This window comes from Mobula birostris, chromosome 8 (genome assembly GCF_030028105.1).
Source record: "Mobula birostris isolate sMobBir1 chromosome 8, sMobBir1.hap1, whole genome shotgun sequence".
Taxonomy (NCBI): Eukaryota; Metazoa; Chordata; class Chondrichthyes; order Myliobatiformes; family Myliobatidae; genus Mobula; species Mobula birostris.
The window spans coordinates 4,842,916-4,870,662 of NC_092377.1; the positions used below are offsets into that span (position 1 = coordinate 4,842,916).

At 44.6% G+C, this 27,747-nt stretch overlaps 1 protein-coding gene across 4 annotated transcripts in view; it reads right to left on the reverse strand.

Moving 5' to 3' along the window:
- Positions 1 to 27,747, reverse strand: part of LOC140201119 (uncharacterized) — a 96,462-nt gene that overhangs the window by 46,568 nt on the left and 22,147 nt on the right. For 3 of the 4 annotated variants that reach the window (XM_072264737.1, XM_072264735.1, XM_072264734.1), the window contains exon 1: positions 13,304 to 13,408. The exons of the other annotated variant lie outside the window; for it this stretch is intronic. In XM_072264737.1, coding sequence (XP_072120838.1) covers positions 13,304 to 13,352 — 49 coding nt within the window. In that variant the 5' untranslated portion in view covers positions 13,353 to 13,408. Of the gene's footprint in view, positions 1 to 13,303; positions 13,409 to 27,747 lie in introns of those variants that run through there. 4 annotated transcript variants of the gene reach the window in all.

The window sequence follows — 27,747 nt, forward strand, 5'->3', positions numbered from 1 at the left end:
CTACTCCTTTGTGTTTTGGTCTTATGGATAAGTTTCCGGTCCTGACAATAAAGGCTGTAGTAAATCTAGTCAAGAAGAAAAGAAAAGCTTACGAAAGGTTCAGAGAGCTAGGTAATGTTAGAGATCTAGAAGATTATAAGGCTAACAGGGAGGAGTTTAAGAAGGAATTTAGGAAAGCTAGAAGGGGCCATGAGAAGGCCTTGGTGGGCAGAATTAAGGAAAACCCCAAGGCATTCTACAAGTATGTGAAGAGCAAGAGGATAAGATGTGAAAGAATAGGACCTATCAAGTGTGACAGTGGGAAAGTGTGTATGGAACCGGAGGAAATAGTAGAGATACTTAATGAATACTTTGCTTCAGTATTCACTATGGAAAAGGATCTTGGTGATTGTAGTGATGACTTGCAGCGGACTAAAAAGTTTGAGCATGTAGATATTAAGATAGAGGATGTGCTGGAGCTTTTGGAAAGCATGAAGTCAAGTAAGTCGCCTGGACCGGATGAGATGTACCCCAGGGCAATGTGGGAGGTGAGGGAGGGGATTGCGCGTGGGAGCGGGGAGCTGGGGTTGGTCTTTGGGGTTGTCACGTTTAACTGTCGTTCATTCTTTGGGGCACTTCTCTGTATTCCTGGACACAAAATACTCCGCAGATGCTGGGGTCTAAGCAACACTCACAACACGCTGGAGGAACTCAGCAGGTCGGGCAGCATCCGTGGAAACGATGAGTCGACATTTCGGGCCAGAGCCCTCCTCAGGACTGAAGAGGGAAGGGACAGAGGCCCTATAAATATGGGGGGAGGCTGGGAAGGAGAAGGCTGGTAGGTTCCAAGTGAAAAACCAGTAAGGGGATAGATAAAGGGGTAGGGGAGGAGAAGCAGGGAGGTGATAGGTAGGAAAGGTGAAGAAGGAATAGGGGAAAACACAATGGGTAGTAGAAAGAGGCGAAACATTGAGGGAGGTGATAGGCAGCTGGGGGAGGGGGCAGGGTGAAATAGGGATAGAGGAAGGGAGGGGGAGGGAATTACCGGAAGTTGGAGAATTCAATGTTCATACCAAGGGGCTGGAGACTACCCAGACGGTATATGAGGTGTTGCTCCTCCAACCTGAGTTTGGCCTCATCATAGCAGTAGAGGAGGCCATGTATGGACATATCTGAATGGGAGTGGGAAGCAAAGTTGAAGTGGGTGGCTACTGGGAGATCCTGTCTGTTGTGGTGTACGGAGTGGAGATGCTCGACGAAGCGATCCCCCAATCTGTGTCGGGTTTCACCGATGTAGGGGAGGCTGCACCGGGAGCACCGGATGCAATAGATGACCCCAACAAGTGAAGTGTTGCCTCACCTGGAAGGACTGTTTGGGGCCCTGAATGGTGGCAAGAGAGGAGGTGTAGGGACAGGTGTAGCACTTATGCTTACAGGGATAAGTGCCGGGTGGGAGATCCATGGGGAGGGACGTGTGGATCAAGGAGTCACGGAGGGAACGATTCCTGTGGAAAGCAGAAGAGTGGAGAGGGAAAGATGTGCTTAGTGTTGGGGTCCTGTTGAAGGTGGTGGAAGTTGCAGAGGATAATGTGTTGGATCCGGAGGCTGGTGGGGTGGTAGGTGAAGACAAGGGAAACTCTGTCCATGTTGTGGTGACGGGAGGATGGGGTGGGAGCCGAAGTGTGGGAAATGGAGGAGATGCGGGTGAGGGCATCATTGATGACGGCAGAAGGGAAACCACGATCCTTAAAGAAAGAGGACATTTAAGATGTCCTGGAACGTAAAGTCTCATCCTGGGAGCAGATGCGGCGGAGACGGAGGAACTGGGAATAGGGAATGGCATTTTTGCTTGTGGTGGGGTGGGAAGAGGTATAGTCGAGGTAGTTATGAGAGTCAGTGGGCTTGTAGATGTCAGTGGACTGTCTGTCTCCAGAGATGGAGACCGAGAGATCGAGAAAGGGGAGAGAAGTGTCTGAGATAGACCAAGTGACTTTGAGGGCTGGGTGGAAGTTTGAAGTAAAGTCGATGAAATTGATGGGCTCAGCATGGGTGCAGGAAGCAGCCTCCTACACCTACACCTGTCCCTACACCTCCTCTCTTGCCACCATTCAGGGCCCCAAACAGTCCTTCCAGGTGACGCAACACCTCACTTGTGAGTCTGTTGGGGTCATCTATCGCATCCGGTGCTCCCGGTGCGGCCTCCTCTACATCGGTGAAACCCGACGCAGATTGGGGGACCGTTTCGTCGAGCACCTCTGCTCCGTCCGCCACAACGGACAGGATCTCCCAGTAGCCACCCACTTCAACTCTGCTTCCCATTCCCATTTGGATATGTCCATATGTGGCCTCCTCTACTGCCATGATGAGGCTAAACTCAGGTTGGAGGAGCAACACCTCATATACTGTCTAGGAAGTCTCCAGCCCCTTGGTATGAACATAGAATTCCCCAGCTTCCGGTAATTCCCTCCCCCTCCCTTCCCCTATCCCTATTTCACTCTGCCCCTCTCCCAGCTGCCTCTCACCTCCCTCATGGTACCGCCTCTTTCTACTACCCATTGTGTTTTCCCCTATTCCTTCTTCACCTTTCCTGCCTACCCCCTCCCCCACCCCTTATCTTTCCCCTTACTGGTTTTTCACCTGGAACCTACCAGCCTTCTCCTTCCCACCCTCCCCCCACCTTCTTTATAGGGCCTCTGCCCCTTCCCTCTACAGTCCTGACAAAGGGTTCCGGCCCGAACGTTGACTCATCGTTTCCACGGATGCTGCCTAACCTGCTGAGTTCCTCCAGCGCGTTGTGTGTGTCTGTATTCCTGGATATTTGTGAAGAAAAAGCATTTCAGGATGTATACTGTATACATTTCTCTGACCTTAAATTGGACTTTTAAACGTTTGAACCTTTGAGGCTGAATTTGAAGAATTGGCTGCAATGCCTACCTACCTGCAGGAAAGATATAAGATTCAAAGGCTGCAGGGAAAATTTACAAGTATACTTGATGATCTGAGTTGTAGTGAAAGATTGAATCATTTCAGGCATTTTTTCACTGGCATGTAGGAGAATGAGGGGAGATTGGATAGAGGTATACAGACTTATGAGGGGTATAGATAGGGTGAATGCATACAGGCCTTTTCACTTCAGGTTGACTGTGTCTGGAACTAGAGGTCACAGGTTTAGAGTGAAAAGTGAAATATTTAAGGGGAACTTGAGGGGGAAGTTTTTCACTCAGAGGGTGGTGACTGTGTGGAACGAGCTGTCAGTGGAAGTGGAAGTGGTGGATGCAATTGTAACATTTAAGGGAAGTTTGAAATATGTACATGGATGACAGAGTTATGGAGGGATAAGGTCCAGGTGCAGGTAAATGGGACTAGGTACAAGTTCAGGTTGGTATGGAACTGATGTACATAACAGCCTGTTTCTCCGCTGTAGTACGCTGTGATTCTATGACCCTTGAACATAAAATGTATGAAGAAGATGTGGTCATTTGACTTTATTATATCTTTTGAGATTCTTTTCAATAAGTCTCATCTTCTGTAGTTTTGACCACTTGATTGATCATTGTAACCTGCACTGCCAATGCTCCCTCCTTACTCAGTAGTATCTGCAAACCTGGGTGAGCATCATCAGGTTTTCTGTGTGAACCATGAACCCGGTTTCTCTCTGCTCTCTTGCTCTCTGATCTGTTGAATGCTTGGTGCGTCTTGGCTTTTCGTTCAGGTTTGCAACAACTGCAGTATTTTACTTTTATATGCAACTCCTCATTCCTGCATTTGGTGTCTAACATACATGTGAGAAGTTGAGGACCCAGAGGTTTACCTCCTGACACACATTGCTGACATCGGACCCTCTCTCTTTCTTGTTTCTTAAACCATCTTTCAAATTTACGTCAGATTTTCTGTGCTGACACCTGTGGAACTTGGTGAAACCTTTCCAAAATTCAAAGTTCAAAGTAAAATTTATTACCAGAGTGCAAACTTCCGCAGCAAATCTATAGAAAAGTAACTGTGAACAGGATCAATGAAAGAGCAAGAGTACAGAAGACAACAATGTGTGCAAATGCAAATATAAATAAATAGCAATAAATACCAAGATAAAGAGTCATGAAAGTGAGATCATTGGTTGTGAGATCACTGGAAACAGAATGAGTGTAGTTATCATTTGTTCAAGAGCCTGATGGTCGAGGGGTAGGAGCTGTTCTTGACTCTGTTGGTGTGAGTCCTGAGACAATTGTACCTTCTTGTACCTTTTACCTGATGGCATCAGCGTGAAAAGAGCCTGGCCTGGGTGGTGAGGATCTTTGATGATGGATGCTGCTTTTCTGCGCCAACATTTCACGTAGATGTTCACAATGGTTGGTAAGGTTTTACACCTGATGTACTGGATCAAATTCACTACCTTTCGTAGGATTGTCCACTTAAAGGCATTGGCATTCACATGCCTGGCCTTAATGCAGCCTATCAGAACACTTTCCACCACATATAAGACCATAAGGTATGGGAGAAGAAGTAGGCTATTCAGCCCGTCAAGTCTGCTCCACCATTCAATCATGGGCTCATCCAATTCTTCCAGTCATCCTCTCTCCCCTGCCTCCTCCCCATACCCTTTGATGCCCTGGCTAATCAAGAACCTATCTATCTCTGCCTTAAATGCACCCAATGACTTGGCCTCCACAGCCACTTGCGGCAACAAATTCCACAGATTTACCACCTTCTGACTAAAGTAATTTCTCTACATTTCTGTTCTAAATGGACGTCCTTCAATCCTGAATTCATGCCTTCATGTCCTAGACTTCCCTACAATGGGAAATAATTTTGCCGTATCAAATCTGTTCAGGCCTTTTAACATTTGAAATGTTTCTATGGGATCCCCCCTCGTTCTCCTGAACTCCAGGAAATACAGCCCAGGAGTTGCCAGATGCTCCTCATACGCTAACCCTTTCATTCCTGGAATAAGTCTCGTATCCGTGGAAATTTGTCAAGGATTTTGATGACATGCTGAATCTCAGCAACTCCTCAGGAAGTTAGGGTACTGTCATGCTTTCTTTACAATTGCATTTATATGATGGTACAGGACAGGTCCTCTGACATAGTGTCAGCAAGGAGTTTAAAGTCACTGAGCCTCTCCACCTCTGATCCTCTGAGTGGATTTCTCTGATAGTCTACAATCCCTCCCCGTGGTCTTGCTGACATTGAGTGAGAGGTTGTTGTTGTGACAGCACTCAGCCGGATTTTCAGTGTCCTGCCCGTATACGATTCATCAGCCACTTTGACTCTGCCTACAGCTCTGGTGTCAGCAGCAAACTTGAATCTGGTACTGGGGCTGTACAGTCATAGGTGAAAAGCAGGTAGATCAGCGGGAGTAAAACCTTTGTTTATCATGCTGAATAGGAATTGTAGAAGATTATACTTCAGTGTCTCAGCTCAGTGTGAACCAAGAAAATCCCAACAGTTCAGAGTTTTTAAACCACAAATTCAGATTCATGTGACTCATTAAATCGTTCAGTACAGAAACAAGACCTTTGGCTCAACTTGTTCACTCAGACTGTGTTGCCCAGCATGCATTTGGCCCACAGACTGCGAACCCTCTGCTGTTCATGTACTTATCTAGATTGCTTTACGTTGCTAATGTTTCAAAATTTCAAAGTATATTTAATTATCAAAGCATGTTTGCATTATATTACCTTGAGATTCGTCTCCTAACAGGCAGCCACAAAACAAAGATACTCAAAACCAACCCCATATACATGAAAAAAGACAACGTGCAGAGAATAAAAAAACTACATCATGTCCATTAAAGTTAAAGAAATAAAATAAGAAATAAAAAAGACCATTGAACACCCAATGTGCAAAGAAGGAAAACATCGTGCAAACAGGAACTACAAACAGTAACTGCAAGCAGAAACAATAATATTCTCCCAGGCAGATTTGCTAGAATTTTTGGGAGTGGCTTAAACTAACATGGCAGGGGGATGGGAATCAGTATGTTAGAGCTGAGGATGAGCCAGCAGGTTTACAAGTAGACGACGGGTGTAACAGGAATGTAAGGAAGGACAAGCCAATGATTGGGTACAGATGCAGAAGGAACAAAGAGTTAAGATGTCACACAGAGGCAAAGAATGCAGGACCGAAGGTGCTGTATTTAAATGAGCGTAGCATTCGGAATACAGTGAACAAACCCGTGGCACAATTAGAGATTGGTCGGTATGGCATTCTGGGCTGAGTTGTGGCTGAAAGAAGGCCATTAGTTGGGAGCTTAACATCAAAGGATATACTTTGTATCAAAACGACAGGCAGATGGTGGTATGACTCTGTCGGTAAGAGATGGAATTACATATTTAGAAACAGGTGACATTGCATAAAAAATATTGCATCTTTGAGTGTGGAGTTAAGAAACCACAAGGATGTTAAAACCAGTACAGGAATAATATATAGTCATCCAAATAGTATCCAAGATGTGGGGGTGATATTGCAAAGGGAGCTGGAAAAGGCACATAATAAGGGTAATGACACAACTGTAATGGGGGACTTCAAGATGCAAGTAGATTGGGAAAATCAGGCTGGCGTCGGATCTCAGGAGAGGGAATTTGTTGAATGCTGACGAGATGGCTTTTTAGAGCATCTTGTGGTTGAGCCTACTCGGGGAAAGGCAATCTTAGATTGGAAGTTGTGTAATAACCCATACACTATTAGGGAGCTTAATGTAAAGAAACACTTAGGAGGAGGTGATCTTAATATGAGTGAACTCATACTGCACTTTAAGAGGGAGAAGCATAAGTCACATGTATCAGTATCACAATGGAATTAAATAGAATTACAGAGGCTTGAGAGAGGAGCTTGCCCAGGTGGATTGGAGGAGGATGCTGCCGGGGATGACGGCAGAACAGAGATGGCTGAAGTTTCTGGGGACAGTTCACAAGGTGCAGGATAGATATGTTCCTCAGAAGAAGTTGTTCACAACTGGCAAGGATAGGCAACCATGACTGGCAAGGGAAGTTAAGGACTGCATAAAAGCCAAGGAGAGAGCATATAAGTAGCAAAAGTGAGTGGGAAGTTGGATAATTCAATGTAGAAGACACTACCATTGTGCCAGAAGTCTGTGACTGTCAGGGAGCAGGAGTGAGTGCCATTGCTATTACAAAGGAGAAAGTGCTAGGCAAACTCAAAGCTCTTAAGGCGCAAAGCCATCTGGACCAGATGGACTACATATCAGAGTCCTGAAACAGGTTGCTGAAGAGGTAATGGATGTATGGTCCTGCAGACTGGAAGATTGCAAATGCCTCACCACTCTTTAAGAAGGGAGGAAGGCAAAAGAAAGGAATTTTTAGGCCAATTAGCCTAACTTCAGTGGTTAAGAAATTGTTGGAGTCTATTGTGAGGTCTTCTATCAAGGTTCTGGTGTACTTGTAGACTAATGAGGAAATGTCAAAGTTGGCATGGTTTCTGTGAAAAGAGATCTTGCCGGACAAATCTGTTAGAGATTTTTGAGGAAGTAACAAGCAGGGTGGACAAAGGAGAAGTAGTTGATGTCATTTACTTGGATTTTCAGAAGGCATTTGATAAGGTGTCACACATGAGGCTACTAAACAGGATAAAATCCTATGGCGTTACTACTGGCATGGATAGAGGAATGGCTGACAGGCTGGAGGCAGTGAGTGGGAATAAAATGGGCCTTTTCTAGTTGGCTGCCAGTGTCTAGTGGTGTTCCTTAGGGGTCAGTATTGGGACCGCTAATTTTCACATTATTTGTCTATAATTTGGATGATGGAATTGATGGCTGTGTGGAAAAGTTTTCAGATGATACAAAGATAGGTGGAGGGGTAGGTAATGCTGAGGAAACAATGCAATTGCAGCAGGACTTAGACAAGTTGGAAGGATGAGCAAATAAGGGGCAGATGGAATACAGTGGGGCAGGTGAAATATAGCGGAATCAAAGGTTATGGGGATAAGGCAGGAACTGGATACTGATAGTGGATGATCAGCCATGATCACAGTGAATGGCGGTGCTGGCTCAAAGGGCCGAATGGCCTACTCCTGCACCTATTGTCTATTGTCTTTTGTCAGTGTTGGGAAATGTATGACAATGCATTTTGGTAAAAAGAGCAATAGTGCAGAATTATCTAAATCAGCGGTCCCCAACCACCGGGCCACAAGGCATGCACTACCGGGCCATGAGGAAATGATATGATTTGGCGATATGAGTCAGCTGCACCTTTCCTCATTCCTTGTCACAGCCACTGTTGAGCTCGAACGCAAGCGAGGTCATTACCCGTGCGTCACCAATGTCAGAGCGGGAAGGAGATCAACTCCTCGAGCTTGCATATCACGGTGGACTGAAAAGTATGTTTGACATAATATCTCTGTCGGCATTCTGGATCAAAGTCAAGGCTGAATATCCTGAGATAGCCACAAAAGCACTGAAAACGTTGCTTCCATTTCCAACATTTTTCTGTGAAGCGGAGTTTTCTGCAATGAATGCAATGAAAACTAAATTGCGGAATAGACTGGACATAAGGAACCCCCTTCAAGTATCGCTGTCTCCCATCACCCCTCGATAGGACTGTTTCGTTGCAGGGAAACAAGCCCAGGGCTCCCACTGATTCAGCAATATTGGTTTGTTGCAATGATTTTATATGTTCATACGGGGAAAATATGTGCTGTGTGTTTAATATCCAAACATTACTTAAAATGTTATGATGCTATTGATTATAAGTGATTTATATAACCATATAGCAATTACAGCACGGAAAAGGGCCATCTCTGCCCTGCTAGTCCGTGCCGAAAGCTACTCTCACCTAGTCCCACCGACCTGCACTCAGCCCATAACCCTCCATTCCTTTCCTGTCCATATACCTATCCAATTTTTCTTTAAATGATAATATCGAACCTGCCTCTACCACTTCTACTGGAAGTTCGTTCAACATTTACTTCAAGCCCCTGTCCTCCCCTGATAATTGACTTATCACTATATTCATGCGTGGAAAATATGCGCTGTGTTTAACATTAAATTCGTTGGATAAGCCCTTTTAGAAACAAAATTGATTGTATTAGCCACTTACCACCTATATTCCGTTCGTGATTAACCGCTCCCTCCCGAACAGAATCGCCAAAACCGATTTTTAGAAAAAAATCGGCAGGTACACGCATGCGCCAGTTGTGCACGCGTACACAGGTGCCCGCGCAAGGCTTCATGATCATTGTAGTCTTTCTCGGGGTAAACAAAACATATTTGACTGCTACTCTTGTCCGTTGGCAACCCGCCCCCCCCACTGGGTCAGCCAGTCCGCAAAAATATTGTCAATGTTAAACCAGTTTGCAGTGCAAAAGAGGCTGGGGACACCTGATCTAAATGGGGAGAAGGTTCAAACATCAGAGGTGCAGAGGGACTTAGGAGTCCTCATGCAAGACTCCCAGAAGTTTAATTTACAGGTTGAGTCTGTGTTAAAGAAGACAAATGCAATGTTGGCATTTATTTCAAGGGGCATAGAATATAAAAGCAAGGAGATAATGCTGAGCCTTTATAAGACACTAGTCAGGCCAAAGTTGGAGTACTGTCAACAGTTTTGGGCCCACATCTCTGAAAGGATGTGTTACCATTGACGAGAGTCCAGAAGAGGTTCACGAGAATGATATGGAGAATTATAGGGTTAAGATATGATGAGCGTTTGGCAGCTTTGGGCCTGTACTCACTGGAATTTAGAAGAACACATGGGGATCTCATTGAAACCTACTGAATCTTGAAAGGACTAGATTGGGTGGATGTGGAGAGGATGTTTCCTTTGGTGGAGATATCCAGAACTAGAGGGCACGACCTCAAAATTGAGTGATGATCTTTTAGAACAGATAAGGAAGAATATTTTTAGCCAGAGAGTAGTGAATCTATCACAGACTGCAGTGGAGTCCAAGTCCGTGGGGATATTTAAGACGGAAGTTCCTAGTGTATGCAATCTGAATTGAATTGAATTGGCTTTATTACTTACATCCTTCATATACATAATAAGTAAAAATCTTTACATTACGTCTTTCTAAATGTGCAATGTGCAATTTATAGTAATCTGTAATAAATAGTATGTACAACAGGATGGTCAATATAACATAGAAATACAATTGTTTCAGCATGAATTTATCAGTCTGATGGCCTGATAAAGCTGTCCCAGAGCCTGTTAGTCCTGGTTATTATGCTGCGGTACCATTTCCTGTGGTCCTGGGTATGACTCTAAGCTGTAACCAGTGATGAGCCTCTGATTGGGGATTTTCAGAGCTTTGGGGAAAGTGGAGTTACCCCTTAGTCATTCATTGCTCCCAGGGCCGCTCTGACCTGGAACGGTAGCACCTGCAAGGGTTCCTGCTCAGGATATGTTGAAAGATTGGAGCGACTGGGGTTGTATACAGTAGAATTTAGAAGGATGAGAGGGGATCTGATTGAAACATGTAAGATTATTAAGGGATTGGACACGCTGGAGTCAGGAAACATGTTTTTTTAAGGAGTCCAGAACCAGAGGCCACAGTTTAAGAATAAGGGGTAGACAATTTAGAATGGAGTTGAGGAAAAACTTTTTCACACAGAGGGTTGTGGTTCTGCGGAATGCTCTGTCTCAGAAGGCAGTGGAGGCCAATTCTCTGGATTCTTTCAAGAAAGAGTTAGATAGAGCTCTTAAAGATAGCGAATGAAGGGATATGGGGAGAAAGCAGGACGGGGTACTAATTGTGGATGATCAGCCATGATCACAGTGAATGGTGCTGCTGGCTCGAAGGGCTGAATGGCCTACTCCTGCACCTATTGTCTATTGTCCATTGATCTGAGCGAAGGCCAATGGCAGATCCGCTAGGTTCAGTAACTGAACTTGTGACGGAGAAGGCGGATGAGCTCGGACCTCAAATGTCAACGGCTATAGTACAGGCGGATGAACATTTGGGAAGAGAAATGGCTATTTCTTTAGTTCGCCCAATGGTAGGTAATAGCAAACCACTGTTGCTAAATACTAGGTTTCCTAGAATCTATTAGCCAAGAAAACCATGGTCAAACTCACAAAATGTATCACACAACAACAGTGTCAAGAGGGTGTTCAAGAAAATTTTGAAGATGCTTCGGTCAGTAGGGTTGATTCTGGTCAGCAGGGGATCCCTGACTGTCATCAAGCTACTGTACATGAAATTGAAGTAACACAAAAGAAAATTATTGCCACTTGGAATGTAAGAACGCTATATAAAGCAAGAAAATTGGATAATGTGATAAATGAAATGGAAAGACCAAAGATGAACATCATGGGAATTAGCAAAGTTCATTGGATAGGTGCTGGAACATGTCAGAATAGAAATAAAACCCTAATTTATTATTGTGGAATATCCCATACTAATGGACTAGGAATTCTTATGGATGAAAACATGCCAAAAAGTGTTTTAGGACATTGGGCAATATCAGAAAGAGTGCTCCTTGTTAGATTCAGAGGACAACCATTTGATTTAGCAATTACACAGGTATATGCACCAACATCAGATGGAACAAATGAAGATATAGATAAATTCTATGAAGAGCTTGAACAAGCAAAGAATGGATGCAAATTTCAAGATATTGTTATTGTCATGGGAGATCTAAATGCTAAAGTAGGACAAGGTGCTAATGGAAATACCAGAGGAAAATTTGGACTAGGGAAAAGAAATGAACGAGGTGAGAAATGGGTAGAACAGTGCAAGATGAATAATCAGGTCATTATGAATACCTACTTTAAAAACCATCCAAGATGCTCATGGACCTGGAAAAGTCCAGGTGATAACACTAGAAATCAAATTGACTTTATTACTATAAACCAAAGATTTAGAAACTCAGTGACTCAATGCAAAACATATCCAGGTGCAGACTGTAATGGTGACCATAACCCAGCAGTATGTCATGTAAAAGTAAAACTTAAAAAACTAAAGAAGCAAAAACCTGAACAACCCCTTGCCTACTTGCAATTAATTAAAGAAGGAAACTTAAGACAAAAATTAAAAATTGAAGTAAGGAATAGATTTCAAAGTCTAGAAATAGAATCTGTTGATGATGATAGCAATCATGTAGAAATGAAATTTATTTCTCTAAAGGATGCTTTGGTAGAATCAGCAAAGTCAGTGATTCCTAAAAAAGGAAAAAACACAAAGAATAAATAGATGACAGATGAAATCAAAAATCTAATGGAAGAAAGGAGATGGAAGAAAGCAAATCCAATAGAATATAAGTCCTTAAATTAAAAAGGTTGAAAGCTTATGTCAAAAAGCCAAAGAAGAATGGTTAAACCAGGAATGTTAGCAAATAGAAAGAATCTTTATTACTGATCCAAAAAGGTTACATCAACAAATCAAGAATATCACTGGTAAAAAGCTCCTCTGTTCTTCAGGTGGATGTTTGAAAGCAAAGGATGGTACCATTATCATGGAAAAAGATGAGATTATGAACAGATGGACTGAGTATATTCAGGAATGGTTTGAAGACGATTGAGGCGAAAAACCAGAAATTAAGAAAAACATTGAAGGTCCAAGTATTTTAAAATCTGAAATTCGTAATGCAATAAATAAGATGAAGAAAGGAAAGGCAGCAAGTCCGGATGAATTAGTAATAGAACAAATTATCGCCCTTGAAGATTATGGAATTGAAAAACTTACTGATTTAATCAATGACATTTATGAGACTGGAATAATATCAGAAGAAATGAAAAAATCAGTATTTATCACTCTTCCTAAGAAACCTGGAGCAATAGAATGTGAATTACATAGGACCATAAATTTAATGAGTCATATCACCAAGATACTTCTAAGAATTTTGATGACAAGAGCTAAAAGACAAATGAAGATGGAGGCAGCAGCCAGAGAACTGGAAATGAACACCAATGAATTGATCCATTTGACCCGAAACAGGAGTGTGTGGGCCATGGCAGTCAAAGCTCAAACTGGACTCGGCACCTGATGACAATGATGATGATAACCATTTCCTGGAAGGTAGCAGCTGGAACAGATTGTAGTTGTGATGACTTGATCCTTCGGGCCATTTTTACACATTTGTCTTTCTAAATGTCCTGAATCATGGGAAGTTCACATCTACAGATGAGTTGGGCTTTCTGCACCACTCTCTGCAGAGTCCTGCGATTGAGGGAAGTGCAGTGCCCAATCTCTCCTTGTGACACAGACCTCCAAGTCCAGACAACATCCTGGTCGTTTCTGCTCTCTTTCTCATTTAATAACATCCTAACAGGATGACCAAAACTGTACACAGTATCACGGCCCACAACTGGTCAATTAAACTCAAAGGCAGATGAAACCAGTCTCAGACTGGGTGACCCCACTCTGGGAATTTACTTACCCACTGCACAGACGGACAGAGTCATGATTGTGATTATCGCTGCAAACATTTCTTCTCGCTTGTTCTTCAAAAACTGAATTTCTGCTCATTCAGACCCGATGTTCCTCATTACTATTTCACAAGCGACTGATTCCCCTTCAACTTCCCCACATGCTTATTTCAGCTCAAAGGCACAGGATGTGAAGAGGAAGTGATGGGGGAGAGTGGGCAGCACGGTGGAAAGTGCTGAAAAAGTACTAACAAACTGCAGAGTAGCTGAAAGTGTTCATCCACATTTACATATCTGTCACTGAAACTCACTCCTTATCTCAATACACTATTATTAGATTCAAACGTGAGAAACAAGCCAAGTACACTGTTTCCCCTCCAGACCGTAGGGCTCCTCGTGGTAAGGCTGTGAAACACTGTGGTTCTGTCAGCTGCATAAGTCTAGGGAATGACAATCTCCGGACCCACCAAACGTGGGAGATGAAAGTCCGAGCCCCAAAATCCCCATTTGTGTGGATGCTGCATGATTCGTTACTCGGTTATAAATCAGTGCCACAAAATAACAGACGGTACACCACATACAATTAAAAGATTTAGCTTTACAATTCCTAATTTAACTAAAGGGTTAGTAAAGGAAAAAACAAAAAAGAAAAGGGTCCATTTTAATGAAACAGTCTAATATGCACAAGTTGGAGCTCACCGTTTCCCCAAGTCACCGATCCACAATCGATCTCTCCCCGGGCATCGTCGAAACACAGCCCCACTCTGGGTCAACTCCTACGACCTCTTCTCTCTTGCACCTTCTCTCTTCTCCCCCAGTAAAGCCCCAAGCCCAACCTTAGTGTCCCTCACCAGAGAAACCTCCCCTAAATCTGGCCATCCTCATTGGATGGGATACAATTCTCCTATCTCTTATCTTCAACAGTAACCAAACAAGCAGCATACACAGAACAGAACAGCATAACAGAGAAAAAATATGAACCAGGGCATTACACTCTCTCCCTACCAAAATAGTCATGTCCCAATGACTTTGAAATAATTTGTCATCTCATTATTAACATCACCGCTTTCAAAGGATTTTTGTGATGTCAGCACTTCCAATCCAATTTCTAAAGGGTAGTGACATATCTCACTGGGGGATAGCTGTAGCACTCTGTTCCCCGGTGCTATATAGGCCAGACTATCTGGGGGTCTCCTGATCCTTTGAGACCTCCTTACCCCGTCATCTACTTTAGGTTCCGACCCTCCGTGGGATACTACTGGTCTATCTGGCGAGACCTCTCCCAGTTTATCACACGTGCCCTCCTGCAACTTGGTTCCCTCTGTCCCTTGGCAGATCATCCCCTTCACGGTCCTGCTGAAACCTAGCCTGTCCACACATAGTCCCTCTGATTTCATCAGACTCAGTGTGAGAAGGGTTGGGAACCTCTTCCTCAATCAGTCGGGAGTTAGCACAATGCAGTATATACCACACCCCCATTTCCTCATCCTTCAAGTCCGTATCCCATTCAGGGGCGGGGGCCAGTCTAATCTCTCCTGCTGTTGGTCGTTCAGTCGCTCTGTGTAACCGCAGAGTCCTCTTACTAGGTGTAGGCTCCAGGTCGGGCTCTGGATCAGCCCACAGCTCTTGTTCCAGGGGCTGAAGGTGGTTCTGATGGAGAATCTTGACAGGCCCATTCCCATCCTATGGTTTTACCCAGAAAACTGGTACGTTGGGAATCTGACATAGGGCGTAGCTGCCCAGTGGTCAGCCAATTTATGCTTGCCAGGTAGCCCGAAATTCCTTATGAAGACTCGGTCTCCCAGCATGAGTTGGGAGAACCTAACCTTTTGATCATACCTCCTCTTGTTTCCTTGATTCTGTTTGGCATCTGCGAACTCAGCTACTTCATAAGCCTTTTTCAGCTCCCTTCTCATATCAGACACATAGTTCAGAGAAGTCCTCGATGGTAGGTCTTCCTCACCAGTCCTGAAATAAAGGCAACATCGCCTTGTGCCCAAATATCAAATAATATGGTGAGTACCCAGTCGCTTCATTTCGGGTACAGTTGTAGCAGTGGACCAGTTGTCCAATATGTTGACTCCACTTGTTATTCTTGCAGATTTCCAAGGTTCCTTGTACGTCTAACAAGGTCTGATTAAACGTCTCGGGCTGGGGCTCACCTGGCGGATGATACAGAGTAGTCCTAGACTTCTCAAATCCAACTATGCTCAGTAGCTCATGTATGAGCCTACTCTAAAAATCCCGTCCCCGATCACTATGTACCTACCTGGGGAGGCCATAATAAATGAAATACTTCTCCCATAACACCTTGGCCACCGTGGACACCCTCTGATCCTTGGTAGGGAAAACTTGCTCATATCTGGTGTAGTAATCCGTAATGAACAGGACATTCGCCATATGGCTGGCATCTGACTCTATTGACAGGAAATCCATACACACCAGGTCAAGGGGCCCCGCACTTTGCAAATGGGACAACAGAGCAGCCCTTGTAGGCAACGTCTTCCTCCGCATGCAGTGAATGCACGACCTGCTGTACTCTTTGACCTCCGGCTTCATTCAATAAGACCATAAGACATAGGAGCAGAATTAGGTCATCTGGCCCATTGGGTATGCTCTGCCATTCAATCATGGCTCATCCTTTTTTTAAAATCACCTCCTCAACCCCAGTTCCTTGCCTTCTCCCCGTAACCTTTGATGCCATGTCCAATCAAGAACCTATCAATCTCTGCCTTAGATATACACAAGGACCTAGCCTCCACAACTGCATGTGGCAACAAATTCCAAATATTCACCACTCTTTGACTAAAGAATTTTTTCTGCATCTCTCTTTTGAAAGGGTGCCCCTCTATCCTAAGGCTGTGCATTCTTGTCCTAGACTCTCCCACCATGGGAAACATCTCTTCCAGATCTACTCTGTCTAGGCCTTTCAATATATGAAAGGTTTCAATAAGATCTCCCCTCATCCTACTGAATTCCAGTGAGTACAGACCCAAAGCCATCAAATGTTCCTCATATGATAACTCTTTCATGACTGCAATCATCTTTGTGAACCTCCTCTGAACCCTCTCCAATGCCAGCGCATCTTTTCTAAGATGAAGGGCCCAAAATTGTTCACAATACTCAAGGTGAGACCTCACCAGTGCCTTATAAGGCCTCAGCATCACATCCCTCCTCTTGTATTCTAGACCTCTTGAAATGAATGCTAACATGGCATTTGCCTTCCTCATCACTGACTCAGCCTGCAAGATAACCTTCAGGATGTATTGTACAAGGACTCCCAAGTCCCCCTGCATCTCAGATTCCTGGATTTTCTCCCCATTTATAAAATAGTCGGCACACTTACTTCTACTACCAAAGTGCGTGACCATCCATTTTCCAACATTGTATTTCATTTGTCACTTTCTTGCCCATTCTCCTAATCTGTCTAACTCCTTCTGCATCCTGTCTGTACCCTTAACTCTACCTACCTCTCCACCAATATTCATATCATTTGCAAACTTGGCAACACAGCCATCTATTCCATCATCTAAATAATTTACTGTATATACGGCATAAAAAGAATTAGTCCCAACACCGACCCCTGCAGAACACCACTAGTCACTGTCAGCCAACCAGAAAAGGATCCTTTTATTCCCACTCGCTGCCTCCTATCAATCAGCAAATGCTCCAACCATGTTAGTAACTTTCCTGTAATACCATGGGCTCTTAACTTGGTAAGCAGCCTCATGTATGGCATCTTATCAAATGCCTTCTGAAAGTCCAAATACACAACATCCACTGCATCCCCTTTATCTATCCTTCATGTAATTTCCTTAAAGAATTCCAACAGGTTTGTCAGGCAGTATTTTCCCTTAAGGAAATCATGCTGACTTTGCCCTTTCTTCTCCTGTGTCACCAAGTACTCCATCACCTCATCCTTAACAATTGACTCTCACAGCCTCCCAATCACTGAGGTCAGGCTAACTGATCCATAATTTCCTTTCTGTTGCCTTCCTCCTTTCTTAAAGAGTGGAGTAACATTTGCAATTTTCCAGTCCTCTGGCACCATGCCAGAATCCAATGATTTTTGAAAGATCATTTCTAATACTGCCACAATTTCTAACGCTACCTCTTTCAGAACCCTGGGGTACAGTTCCTCTGGACCAGCTGACTTACGTACCTTTAGGTCATTCAGCTTTTTGAGCACCTTCTCTCTTGTAACAGTAACTGCGCCCACTTCTCTTCCTTCACACAGTACATCATCAGGGATACTGCTAGTGTCTTCCACAGTGAAGACTGACACAAAATATTCATTTCTTTTATCAACCGTCTCCTTGTCCCCCGTTATTATTTCTCCTACCTCATTTTCTAGCCGTCCTCTATTTACTCTCATTTCCCTTTTATCTTCAACATACTTGACAAACCTTTTACTATCCACTTTGATATTTTTTGCTAGTTTGCTGTTATATTTCATCTCTTCCCTTATGATTTTTTTCAGTTGCTCTATGTAGGTTTTTTTAAAAAATGCCCAGTCCTCTATCTTCCCATTAATTTTTGTTTTGTTGTATGCCCTTTCTTTTGCTTTTGCAATAGCTTTGACTTCCCATGGTTGTACTATTTTACCATTTGAGTATTTCTTCATTTTTGGAATATACATGTCCTGTACCTTCCTTATTTTTCCCAGAAACTCATGCCATTGCTACTCTGTTGATATCTCTGATAGCAGCTCTTTCCAATTTACTTGGCCAACTCCTCTCTCATACCACTGAAATACCGCTACATCAGACTTTACTTTCTCCCTATCGAATTTCAAGTTGAAGACAATTATATTGTGATCACTGGGTCTTAAGTGTTCTTTTACCTTAAACTCCCTATACACCTCCAGTTCATTACGTAACACCCAATCCAGAATAGCTGATTCCCTAGTCCGCTCAACAGGAAACTGTTCTAAAAAGCTATCTCTTAGGCATTCAATAAACCCAGTCTCTTGAGATCCATTACCAACCTTATCCATTACTCAATCGACCTGCATGTTAAAATCTCCCACGACTACAATAACATTGCCCTTTAGGCTCGCCCTTTCTACCTCTTGTTGTAACCTGTGGTCCTCCTCCAGCCATCAACTGCCATCAACGTCCTTGCAGTTTATTAACTCAACCCACAAGGATTCAACATCTTCTGATCCTATGTCACATCTTTCTACTGATTTAATGTCATTCTTTACCAGTACAGCCACACCACCCCCACTTCCAACCTTCCTATCCCTCTGATATAACGTGTAACCTTGGACACTCAGCTCCCAACTACAACCATCCTTCAGCCACGATTCAGTGATGGCCACAACATCGTACCTGGCAACTTGTAACATTGCAACAAGATCATCCACCTTACTTTTTATACTACATGCATTTAGATATAATACCTTGAGCACCATATTTGCTATACTTTCTGATTCTGCATCCCTAATGGTTTGATATTCAGCCTGTTGTCTGCAACTAAGTCCCATCACCTGCTTGCCCTTCCTGACAGTCTGACTGCAAACTATCTTTACTTTTTTACATTCCGTCCTATGCTGAGTCCCTTCACTCTGGTTCCCACCCCTCGCTAAGTTAATTAAAACCCGCCCTAACAGCTTTAACAAACCTGCCCGTGAAAATATTGGTCCCCCTTGGTTCAAGTGCAACCCGTCACTTTCGAACAGGTCATACCTCCCCCAGAAGAGATCCCAATTATCCAAGAACCTGAAGCCCTGTCCCCTGCACCAGCTTCTCAGCCACTCATTTATCTGCCAAGTCATCCTGTTTCTACCCTCACTGGCGTGTGGCACAGGCAGCAATCCAGAAACTACTACCTGGGAGGTCCTGCTTCTCACCTTTCTACCTAGCTCTCTAAATTCTCTTTTTAGGACCTCATTGCTTTTCCTTCCTATGTCATTGGAACAAATATGTACCAAGACATCTGGCTGTTCCCTTTCCCTCTCCAAAATGTTGTGGATGTGATCTGAGACATGCCTGACCCTGGCAACTAGGAGGCAACATACCATCTGGGTGTTCCGTTCATGTTCACAGAATCTGTCTGTTCCCCTCACTATCGAGTCCCCTTTCATTACCTCTCCCTTCTCTCTCCTTCCCTTCTACACCACAACCCATGCTCGATGCCTGTAACCCGGTCGCCATGGCATTCTCCCGGGAGGTCATCCCTCACAGAAGTATCCAAAGCGTTATCCTTGTTTTTGAGGGTAATGGCCACAGGGTTGCTCTGCTGTAACTGTCTATTTCCATTTCTCCTGACAGTCACCCAGCTACTTGCCTCCTGCAACTTCGGGGTGACTACTTCTGTAAATTTGATCAATTATACCCTCGGTCTCCCGTACAAGCCACAAGTCATCCATTTGCTTCTCCAGATCCCTTGTACTTCTTGAGGATGTTCTTGATGGAGTGAAGGGTTGTGCCCATGATGGAGGGGGTTGAGACTGTAACTCTCTGCAGCCTCTGTTGATCCTGCGCACTAGAGCCTCCATACCAGACCGTGATACAACCAGATGGAATGATCTCCATGTACGTCTGTAGAAATTTGCTGGAGTTTTTGATGACATACCGAACCTCCTCAAACTCTGGAAGAAGTAGAGCTGCAGGGGTGCCTCCTTTGTAATTGCATCAATGTATTGGGACCAGGGGAGAACATCTCAGATGTTAACTCCCAGGAACTTAAAGATCACCTTCCTGAAGGATGTTCTGACATTGAGCGAGATGCTGTGGGCAGTCACACAGACTGCTTTGTTTACAGAGCAGTCAGGTTGCAATAAGTTTGTGAAATGGCACCATTAGAGGCTCCCAAATGATCAACTGCTTGATTCTATCCTTGCATTGCCTCTGACCTCCCCATGATGCAAAACTGCCACGTGGCTTTGAGTTCAGGGGCAGGAGCGCTCTCCCACTCTCCGTCCCTGTCCAACCTTCATGTGCACGTTGGGACAATGCTTCGGCATCAATGTTCCGACTCCCCAGCCAGTACTTCAGGCTAAAATCATAGGCAAACAACGCTGCCAACCATCGATGGTCCTGGCATTCAATTTCACTGAGGTCAGGATATAAGTTAAGGGATTGTTGTCCATCCTCACCTCAAACTTGACAGCATATATATAGTCACTTAGCTTATCCACCAGAGCCCAGTTCAATGCCAGGAACTCCAATTTGTGCAAGGGAGGGCGACAGACTCCAGCTGACAAATGCAACTGATCTCAACCCTGTATCCTGCTCCCGATACAGGACACCCCCTAAGTCCTCTCTGCTGACATCTGTATGCAATACATATGGAATCAGGGGTCTGCAAAAGCCAGAGCCAGTGCTTTCATCGGCAGCTCCTTCAACAACTGATATTACCCACAGAATCCAAGGAATAAGTGCAGGGTGCTCACAGACTGGGATCTTGGCCATGTGGTCACTGACTCTATTTTTGACAGAACCGTACCTACTCCATGCTGTGAGACTATGTGCCCAGCAAAGTTGACATTCATCTTGCAGAACTGGTACTTGTCAGGGAAAGTTTTAACCCTTCAGCTTTCAGGCGGCTCAGCACCTTCAGTAACCTTGCTTCATGTCCCTCCAAGGTAGACCCAAACACTATGAGATCATCCATCCAGGTACATCAGCACCTCAAGCAAGTTCATATCCCCCACAGTTTCCTCCATGAGTGAGTGCATGGAATGGGCTGCCGGCGGCGGTGGTGGAGGCGGAAATGATAGGGTCTTGCGAGAGACTCCTGGATGCTACATGGAGCTTAGAAAATAGAGGGCTATGGGTAAAGCCTAGGTTCAGTAGTTGTAAGGTAGGAACATGTTCGGCAAAGCTCTGTGGGCCAAAGGGCCCATATTATGCTGTAGGTTTTCTATGACACACTGGCGAGTCGCCGGTGCTCCTGATATTCCTGGGGCATCCTTTCAATCTGGAAAAATCAGAGAGGACATATAAATGTCGTCATCTCTTTATCAGCCTCACTCATGGGTATTTGATAATACCAACTCCTCGGGTCCAGCACACTGAACTGATAATACCAACTCCTCGGGTCCACTTTGCACCTCAGGCAGGACGTCTCCCTCTGCTCAGCAACCGGACATCTCAGACTTTCTAGCAGTCGCTGTCTTTTCACATTATCAGAGCACTGCCATTCATCTAACAACTGAGAAGTCTGCTCCGCCCAAGTCTCACGTTCCTCCTCCCCTTCAGGGGTGGGATTTGCCCCTGAGAAAATCCTTAGCCTGCGATAACTGGGACTCTCCTATATGCACTTGGCCAAGGAGGTAGGGGCCGATACCAACTCAGAATGCTCCAAGCTGTGTGGGAGTGCTTCCGTTGCATCTGTGCAGTATTCCAATTAACGACTCCCCTTGAGAAACCTGATGATTTTTCATACTGCTTGTTGGTCCGGTGTAGGAGCACTCCTGTTGCATTTGCACAGTACTCCAATCAAAGATTCCCATCAAAAAACTTGGTGATTTTTCAAACTGTCTGTAGGTTCTCTGTGGGAGCGTCCTGTTGCATTTGCGTGGTACTCCAATCAACAATCCTCGTTGAGAAACTTAGTGATTTTTCAAGCTGTTTGTCGGTCCTGTGTGGGAGCGTCCTGTTGCGACTGCACAGTATTCCAATCAACAACTCTAGTTGAGAAACCTGGTGATTTTTCAAGCTGTTTGACGGTCCTGTGTGGAAACGCTCCTGTTGCGTCTGCACAGTAATTCAATCAATTACATTATGGACCGAAGGGCCTGCACTGTGCTGTAATGTTTTTGTTCCCTTTTCTCTGTCATTTTCACTTGAGTACTTCATTTTACACTCTTCAATCTTGGGGTGCTTGGAGTGTCAGGGAGGGGTAGCACCTCTGATGGGATGGGTTTGAAGTTAACTCTGTTCAGCTCTTCCTCATTTTAAACTAAGTCCTGGTGCAAGTCACTCTTGTCATCCATCTTTCCCATTCCAAACTAACCTGAGTCTTGTGGCAACAGGCCAGCGACGAAGCAGCAGGTGTGGGTACACTGACGGCTGTAGCCACAAGCCTGCACCCTGGTGACTCAGGTCACTGGGTTGTTATCCTCTAACATGGAGACTCTGGCTTTCGGCAGCCAGCTGAGCGACTGAGCAGCCCTCTTCCGGAACGCACTGCTCACCTCCGTGGTATGAGGAAAGGGCCCACAACATTACCTGCTCCATTCTTTCCCTGACCAGCTTACAGTGACTGGCGGGGACCCTATCACAGCAGCTGAAATACATCAATGAGAGAATTCAGGACTATTCCTCTCACCCTCCCTGTCCCGTGTGGAATGTTGGACAGAGTCAGTGCTGACAGGCCTCAGAGGAGAATTCCTCAAATACGGAGAGCTTTAGCAGATAAAACATCAATATCACGGCCCGAACTGAGACCCAGCTTGCAGGGGAGGGAGAACTTTGTGAAAGGCATGAGATGCACATTCTTTTGGAGTGGAAGTGTCATGGTGTGCACTGACAAATGACAAATGACTGAACCCATATGTGGAGGAACAACAGACTCCCAAGTAGGGACAGAAACAAGAGTTTATACATCGGGACTGAAACAAGAGTTTATACATCGGGACTGAAACGAGAGTTTATACATCGGGACTGAAACAAGAGTTTATACATCGGGACTGAAACAAGAGTTTATACGTCAGGACAGGAACAAGAGTTTGTACATCGGCACAGAACCGAGAGTTTATACATCGGGACAGAAACAAGAGCTTATACATCGGGACTGAAACAATAGTTTACACATCGGGACAGAAACGAGAGTTTGTACATCGGGACAGAAACAAGAGCTTATACATCGGGACAGAAATGAGAGTTTATACATCAGGACAGAAACGAGAGTTTATACAGAGGAATTCCAACAGAACATTGGAGGCTTGACTGAGCGACACTGTGAGTCGAATCATTCTCGAAACGCAAGAATCCCATGATGAGTGCTAATCAGGAGTCCGCTTCAAGTAGTCACAGTAGGCAGAAAACCTGAGCCGGTAAAAGCAACCTTGACAAGATTAACCATAAAGCATAAGGGCTAAATGACGCTGGATACAACAATTAACAAATACTGGTGCAAAGGCCCACAGGGCTCATGACAGGAACAGGAAATCAAGACAAATATGAGGCTGGGGCTGGATTTACACTGAAGATGGAAATTGCTGGCCATCTGGCTGGACGTCCGAAGTGTATGAATGACCGGCTCATGACCATGAAACTCCCCCGTCACATGGTATGAAGCAAATCACCATTGTCAGCATTATCACCTAAACTATGACCAACAGAGATGATGTCAAGGACAGGTTTTATGAAGAACTGCACTCAGATATTGCCACTGTTCTCAAAATAGATAATCTTATTATCCTCGGAGACTGCAGTGAAAGAGTAGGCTCAGACAACACCTCCTGGGATGGGATGGAGTTTGTCACAGCAGCAGCAACAGTCTTCTTCCACTCCAGACATGTACTAAACATGAATTGTTGGTCGTCAACACAGTCTTTCACTTTCCCGCCAGTAACACAACTTCATGGATGCATCTCTGCTCTGAACGCTGGCATCGAATTGACTACATTATTGTCAGGAGGAGAGACAGACAGGGTGTAAGTGTAACAAAATCTATATGGGCTACTGAAGGCTGGATAGATCTCCATCTCATCATTTCCAAACTGAACATCCATATCCAGCCCAAGAGCTGCCCACAAGAAAAGAAAGCCCTGAGATGGCTTAAAGTCTCCAAGCTGAAAAACAGCAACATAAAGCATTCTGTTGTTGACACTCTGGAATACTACTCAAACTCCATCCCTCTGGACAGTCAGAATGTGGAAACTGATTTAAGCAGTTATTTCACTCTCCCAGTCTCTTTCCCTCTTGTTACATTAACTATGTCACTGCGCTATTGTTTGGTAGATCTGCATGTCCAGGTCATGATGTCTTCCCACCCTCTTGTTAGTCTCATGTGTGTTCTTAAAGTCAAAGTGAAGTTTATTGTCATATGCACAAGTCCATGTGTGTTCAGGTGAAATGAAAACTTAATTCTAACAGCAATGATGTCATTGCACAATGTAATTCAGGGCAATTGGCAGTGTTTTTGCGTGTGGGGAGGCACGGTTAAAGTTTTTCTTTGAATGACCTCCATTGTTTTTTTTTTTGCTTCATGGTTATCTGGAGAAGACAAATCTCAGAATTCCATACTGCAAACATACTTTCAGAATAAAATGAACTTTTGAACCTCTAATCATATCACCAACATACACAAGGAAAAACATAAAGTATTCAACTTTTACAGGCAAGAATACGATTACAAATCAATAAAAAATATTATTTGTGTAAAGCAGTCAAGAAGGTCACAGTATTGCTGAACTGTTGTGGTTAGTGTTATTGCTAAACTGCTGTGGTTAATGGTTCACAACTGAAAGGCTTAGAGGAAGTAACTGTTTATAAAAGTGGTGGTGTGAGACTTTAACCTTCTGTACTCCTGCTTTTCTGTATTTCTCTACTCCTGGTAGCTGTGAGAATGTGGCATGTCTCTTAAAGTGGGGATCTTCAGGCAGTGACTCCTGTAGACACTACTGATGGTGGATAGAGATATACCTGTGAGGTAGGTGACTAAAACTGCACACAATACTCCAAATTAGGCCTCAACAACGTCTTGTACATCTTCAACATAACATCCCATCTCTTGCTTCGATTTACGACGGTCAATGTGCCAAAAACTTTCTTTACAAAACTATTTACCTTAGCTGCAACTTGTCATGAATTATGGACCTGTGGTCTAAGATCCCTTTGTTCTCCTGCACTCCTCAGTACCCTGCCATTCACTGTTTAAGACCTACCCTGGATGGTCCTACCAAAGTGCATCACCTCACACTTGTCTGTATTAAATTCCATCTGCCATTTTACCAGCTTGCCTAGCTCCAACAGTCTTCCTTGGTATTCACTACAACCCGAATTTTGGTGACATTCACAAATTTGCTGGTCCAGTTAACCACAATCTCATCCATATCATTGGTAGAGATGAAAAACATTAAAGGCCCAGCACTGATCCCTATGGAACACCCCTAATCACAGGCCTCCAGTTAGAAAGGAAACTAGCTACTACCACTCTCTGTCTTCTTCCGCAGAGCCAATGTCTAATCCCAGTTAGCACCTCATCTTGAATGCCAAGCGACTGAATGTGCTTGATAAACCTCCCATGCGAGACCTTGTGAAATAGCTTGTAGAAAACATCCACTGCCTTGCCTTGATCAGCTTTCCTGGTAGCTTCCTCAAAAAACTCTATAGGATTGGTTAGACATGACCTAACACACACAAATCCATGTTGACTATCCCTAATCAATCCCTGTTTATCCAAATACTCATACAGTATATCTGGTCCCTTAGAACAAACTAATTTTGCAGGGGACTGGGAATTGAATCACCAGCTCAGTAAGGGAAGGAACGGACCAGAAGGTAGATGCCAGGGAAAGTATTGACATCCTTCGCAAGCAGGTTTGTTCGAGCTGTTGTGGAGGGTTTAAGCTAACTTGGCAGAGGGGAGGGGGCCAGAGTGAAGGGACCCAGGAAAGAATGGATGGTCAAAAAGTAAAGATAGCTTGCAGTCAGATTGTCAGGAAGGGCAGGCAGGTCATGGGACTTAGTTGCAGCTGAGTATCAAATCATTATGGATGCAGAATCAGAAAGGACAGCAAATACGGTACTCATGGTGTTGTAGCTAAATGCCTGTAGTATAAGTAATAAGGTGGATAATCTTGTTGCAATATTACAGATTGCCAGGTATGATGTTGTGGCCATCACTGAATTGTGGCTGATGGATGGTTGTAGTTGGGAGCTGAATGTCCAATGTTACATGTTATATTAGAGCAAGAAGGCTGAGAGTGAACGGTTGACTTTCAGAGCCAAGGCAGTTTTACCACTCAGGGTTAATGAGAGGCAAGACTGCGCAGGTGCATGGCGTCAGCCAGTAGAGCACGAAAGGTTTAAAAAGAAGACTGCCATATCGAGCAGGCAGCAGAGTGAGAGACAGCAAAGCGATAGGGCTTTGGCTCAATGGGCTTAGGTGGTAACGGAACGAGGTGAGGTAGTCCTTCCAGGTGAGGCAACACTTCACCTGTGAGTCGACTGGGGTGATATACTGCGTCCAGTGCTCCCGATGTGGCCTTTTATATATTGGCGAGACCCGACACAGACTGGGAGACCGCTTTGCTGAACATCTACGCTCTGTGTGCCAGAGAAAACAGAATCTCCCAGTGGCCACACATTTTAATTCCACAACCCTTCCCATTCTGACATGTCTATCCACGGCCTCCTCTACTGTAAAGATGAAGCCACACTCAGGTTGGAGGAATAACACCTTATATTCCGTCTGGGTAGCCTCCAACCTGATGGCATGAACATCGACTTCTCTAACTTCCGCTAGGGCCCCACCTCCCCCTCTTACCCCATCTGTTACTTATTTTTATACACACATTCTTTCTCTCACTCTCCTTTTTCTCCCTCTGTCCCTCTAAATATACCTCTTGCCCATCCTCTGGGTCCACCCCCCCCTTGTCTTTCTTCCCGGACCTCCTGTCCCATGATCCTCTCGTATCCCCTTTTGCCAATCACCTGTCCAGCTCTTGGCTCCATCCCTCCCCCTCCTGTCTTCTCCTATCATTTTGGATCTCCCCCTCCCCCTCCAACTTTCAAATCCCTTACTCACTCTTCCTTCAGTTAGTCCTGATGAAGGGTCTCGGCCTGAAACGTCGACTGCACCTCTTCCTACAAATGCTGCCTGGCCTGCTGCATTCACCAGCAACTTTGATGTGTGTTGCTTGAATTTCCAGCATTTGCAGAATTCCTGTTGTTTGAGGTAGGTTTACCAGTGTTATTTGCGGAAAGGAGGACGTATGTATGTGAGGCCAGTTCTCTGTGCTCGATGTCAGATGTGGGAGGTCCTGCAGTCTCCCAGCCTCCCGGAAGGCCACATCTGCACTAGATGTGTTGAGCTACAGCACCTAAGGGACCGAGTTAGGGAACTGGAGATGCAGCTCGATGACCTTTGCCTGGTCAGAAAGAACAAGGAGGTAATAGAAAGGAGTTAGAGGCATGTCGTCACACCAGGGCCATGGGAGACAGACAAGTGGGTCACAGTCAGGAGGGGGAAGGGGAGGAGTCAGGTACTAGAGAGTACTCCTGGGGCTGTACCCCTTGACAATTAGTTCAAGTGTGACAGTGGGAAAGTGTGTTTGGAACCGGAGGAAATAGCAGAGGTACTTAATGAATACTTTACTTCAGTATTCACTACAGAAAGGGATCTTGGCGATTGTAGTGATGACTTGCCACAGACTGAAAAGCTTGAGCATGCAGATACTAAGAAAGAGGATGTGCTGGAGCTTTTGGAAAGCATCAAGTTGGATAAGTCGCCGGGACTAGATGAGATGTAACCCAGGCTACTGTGGAGGCGAGGG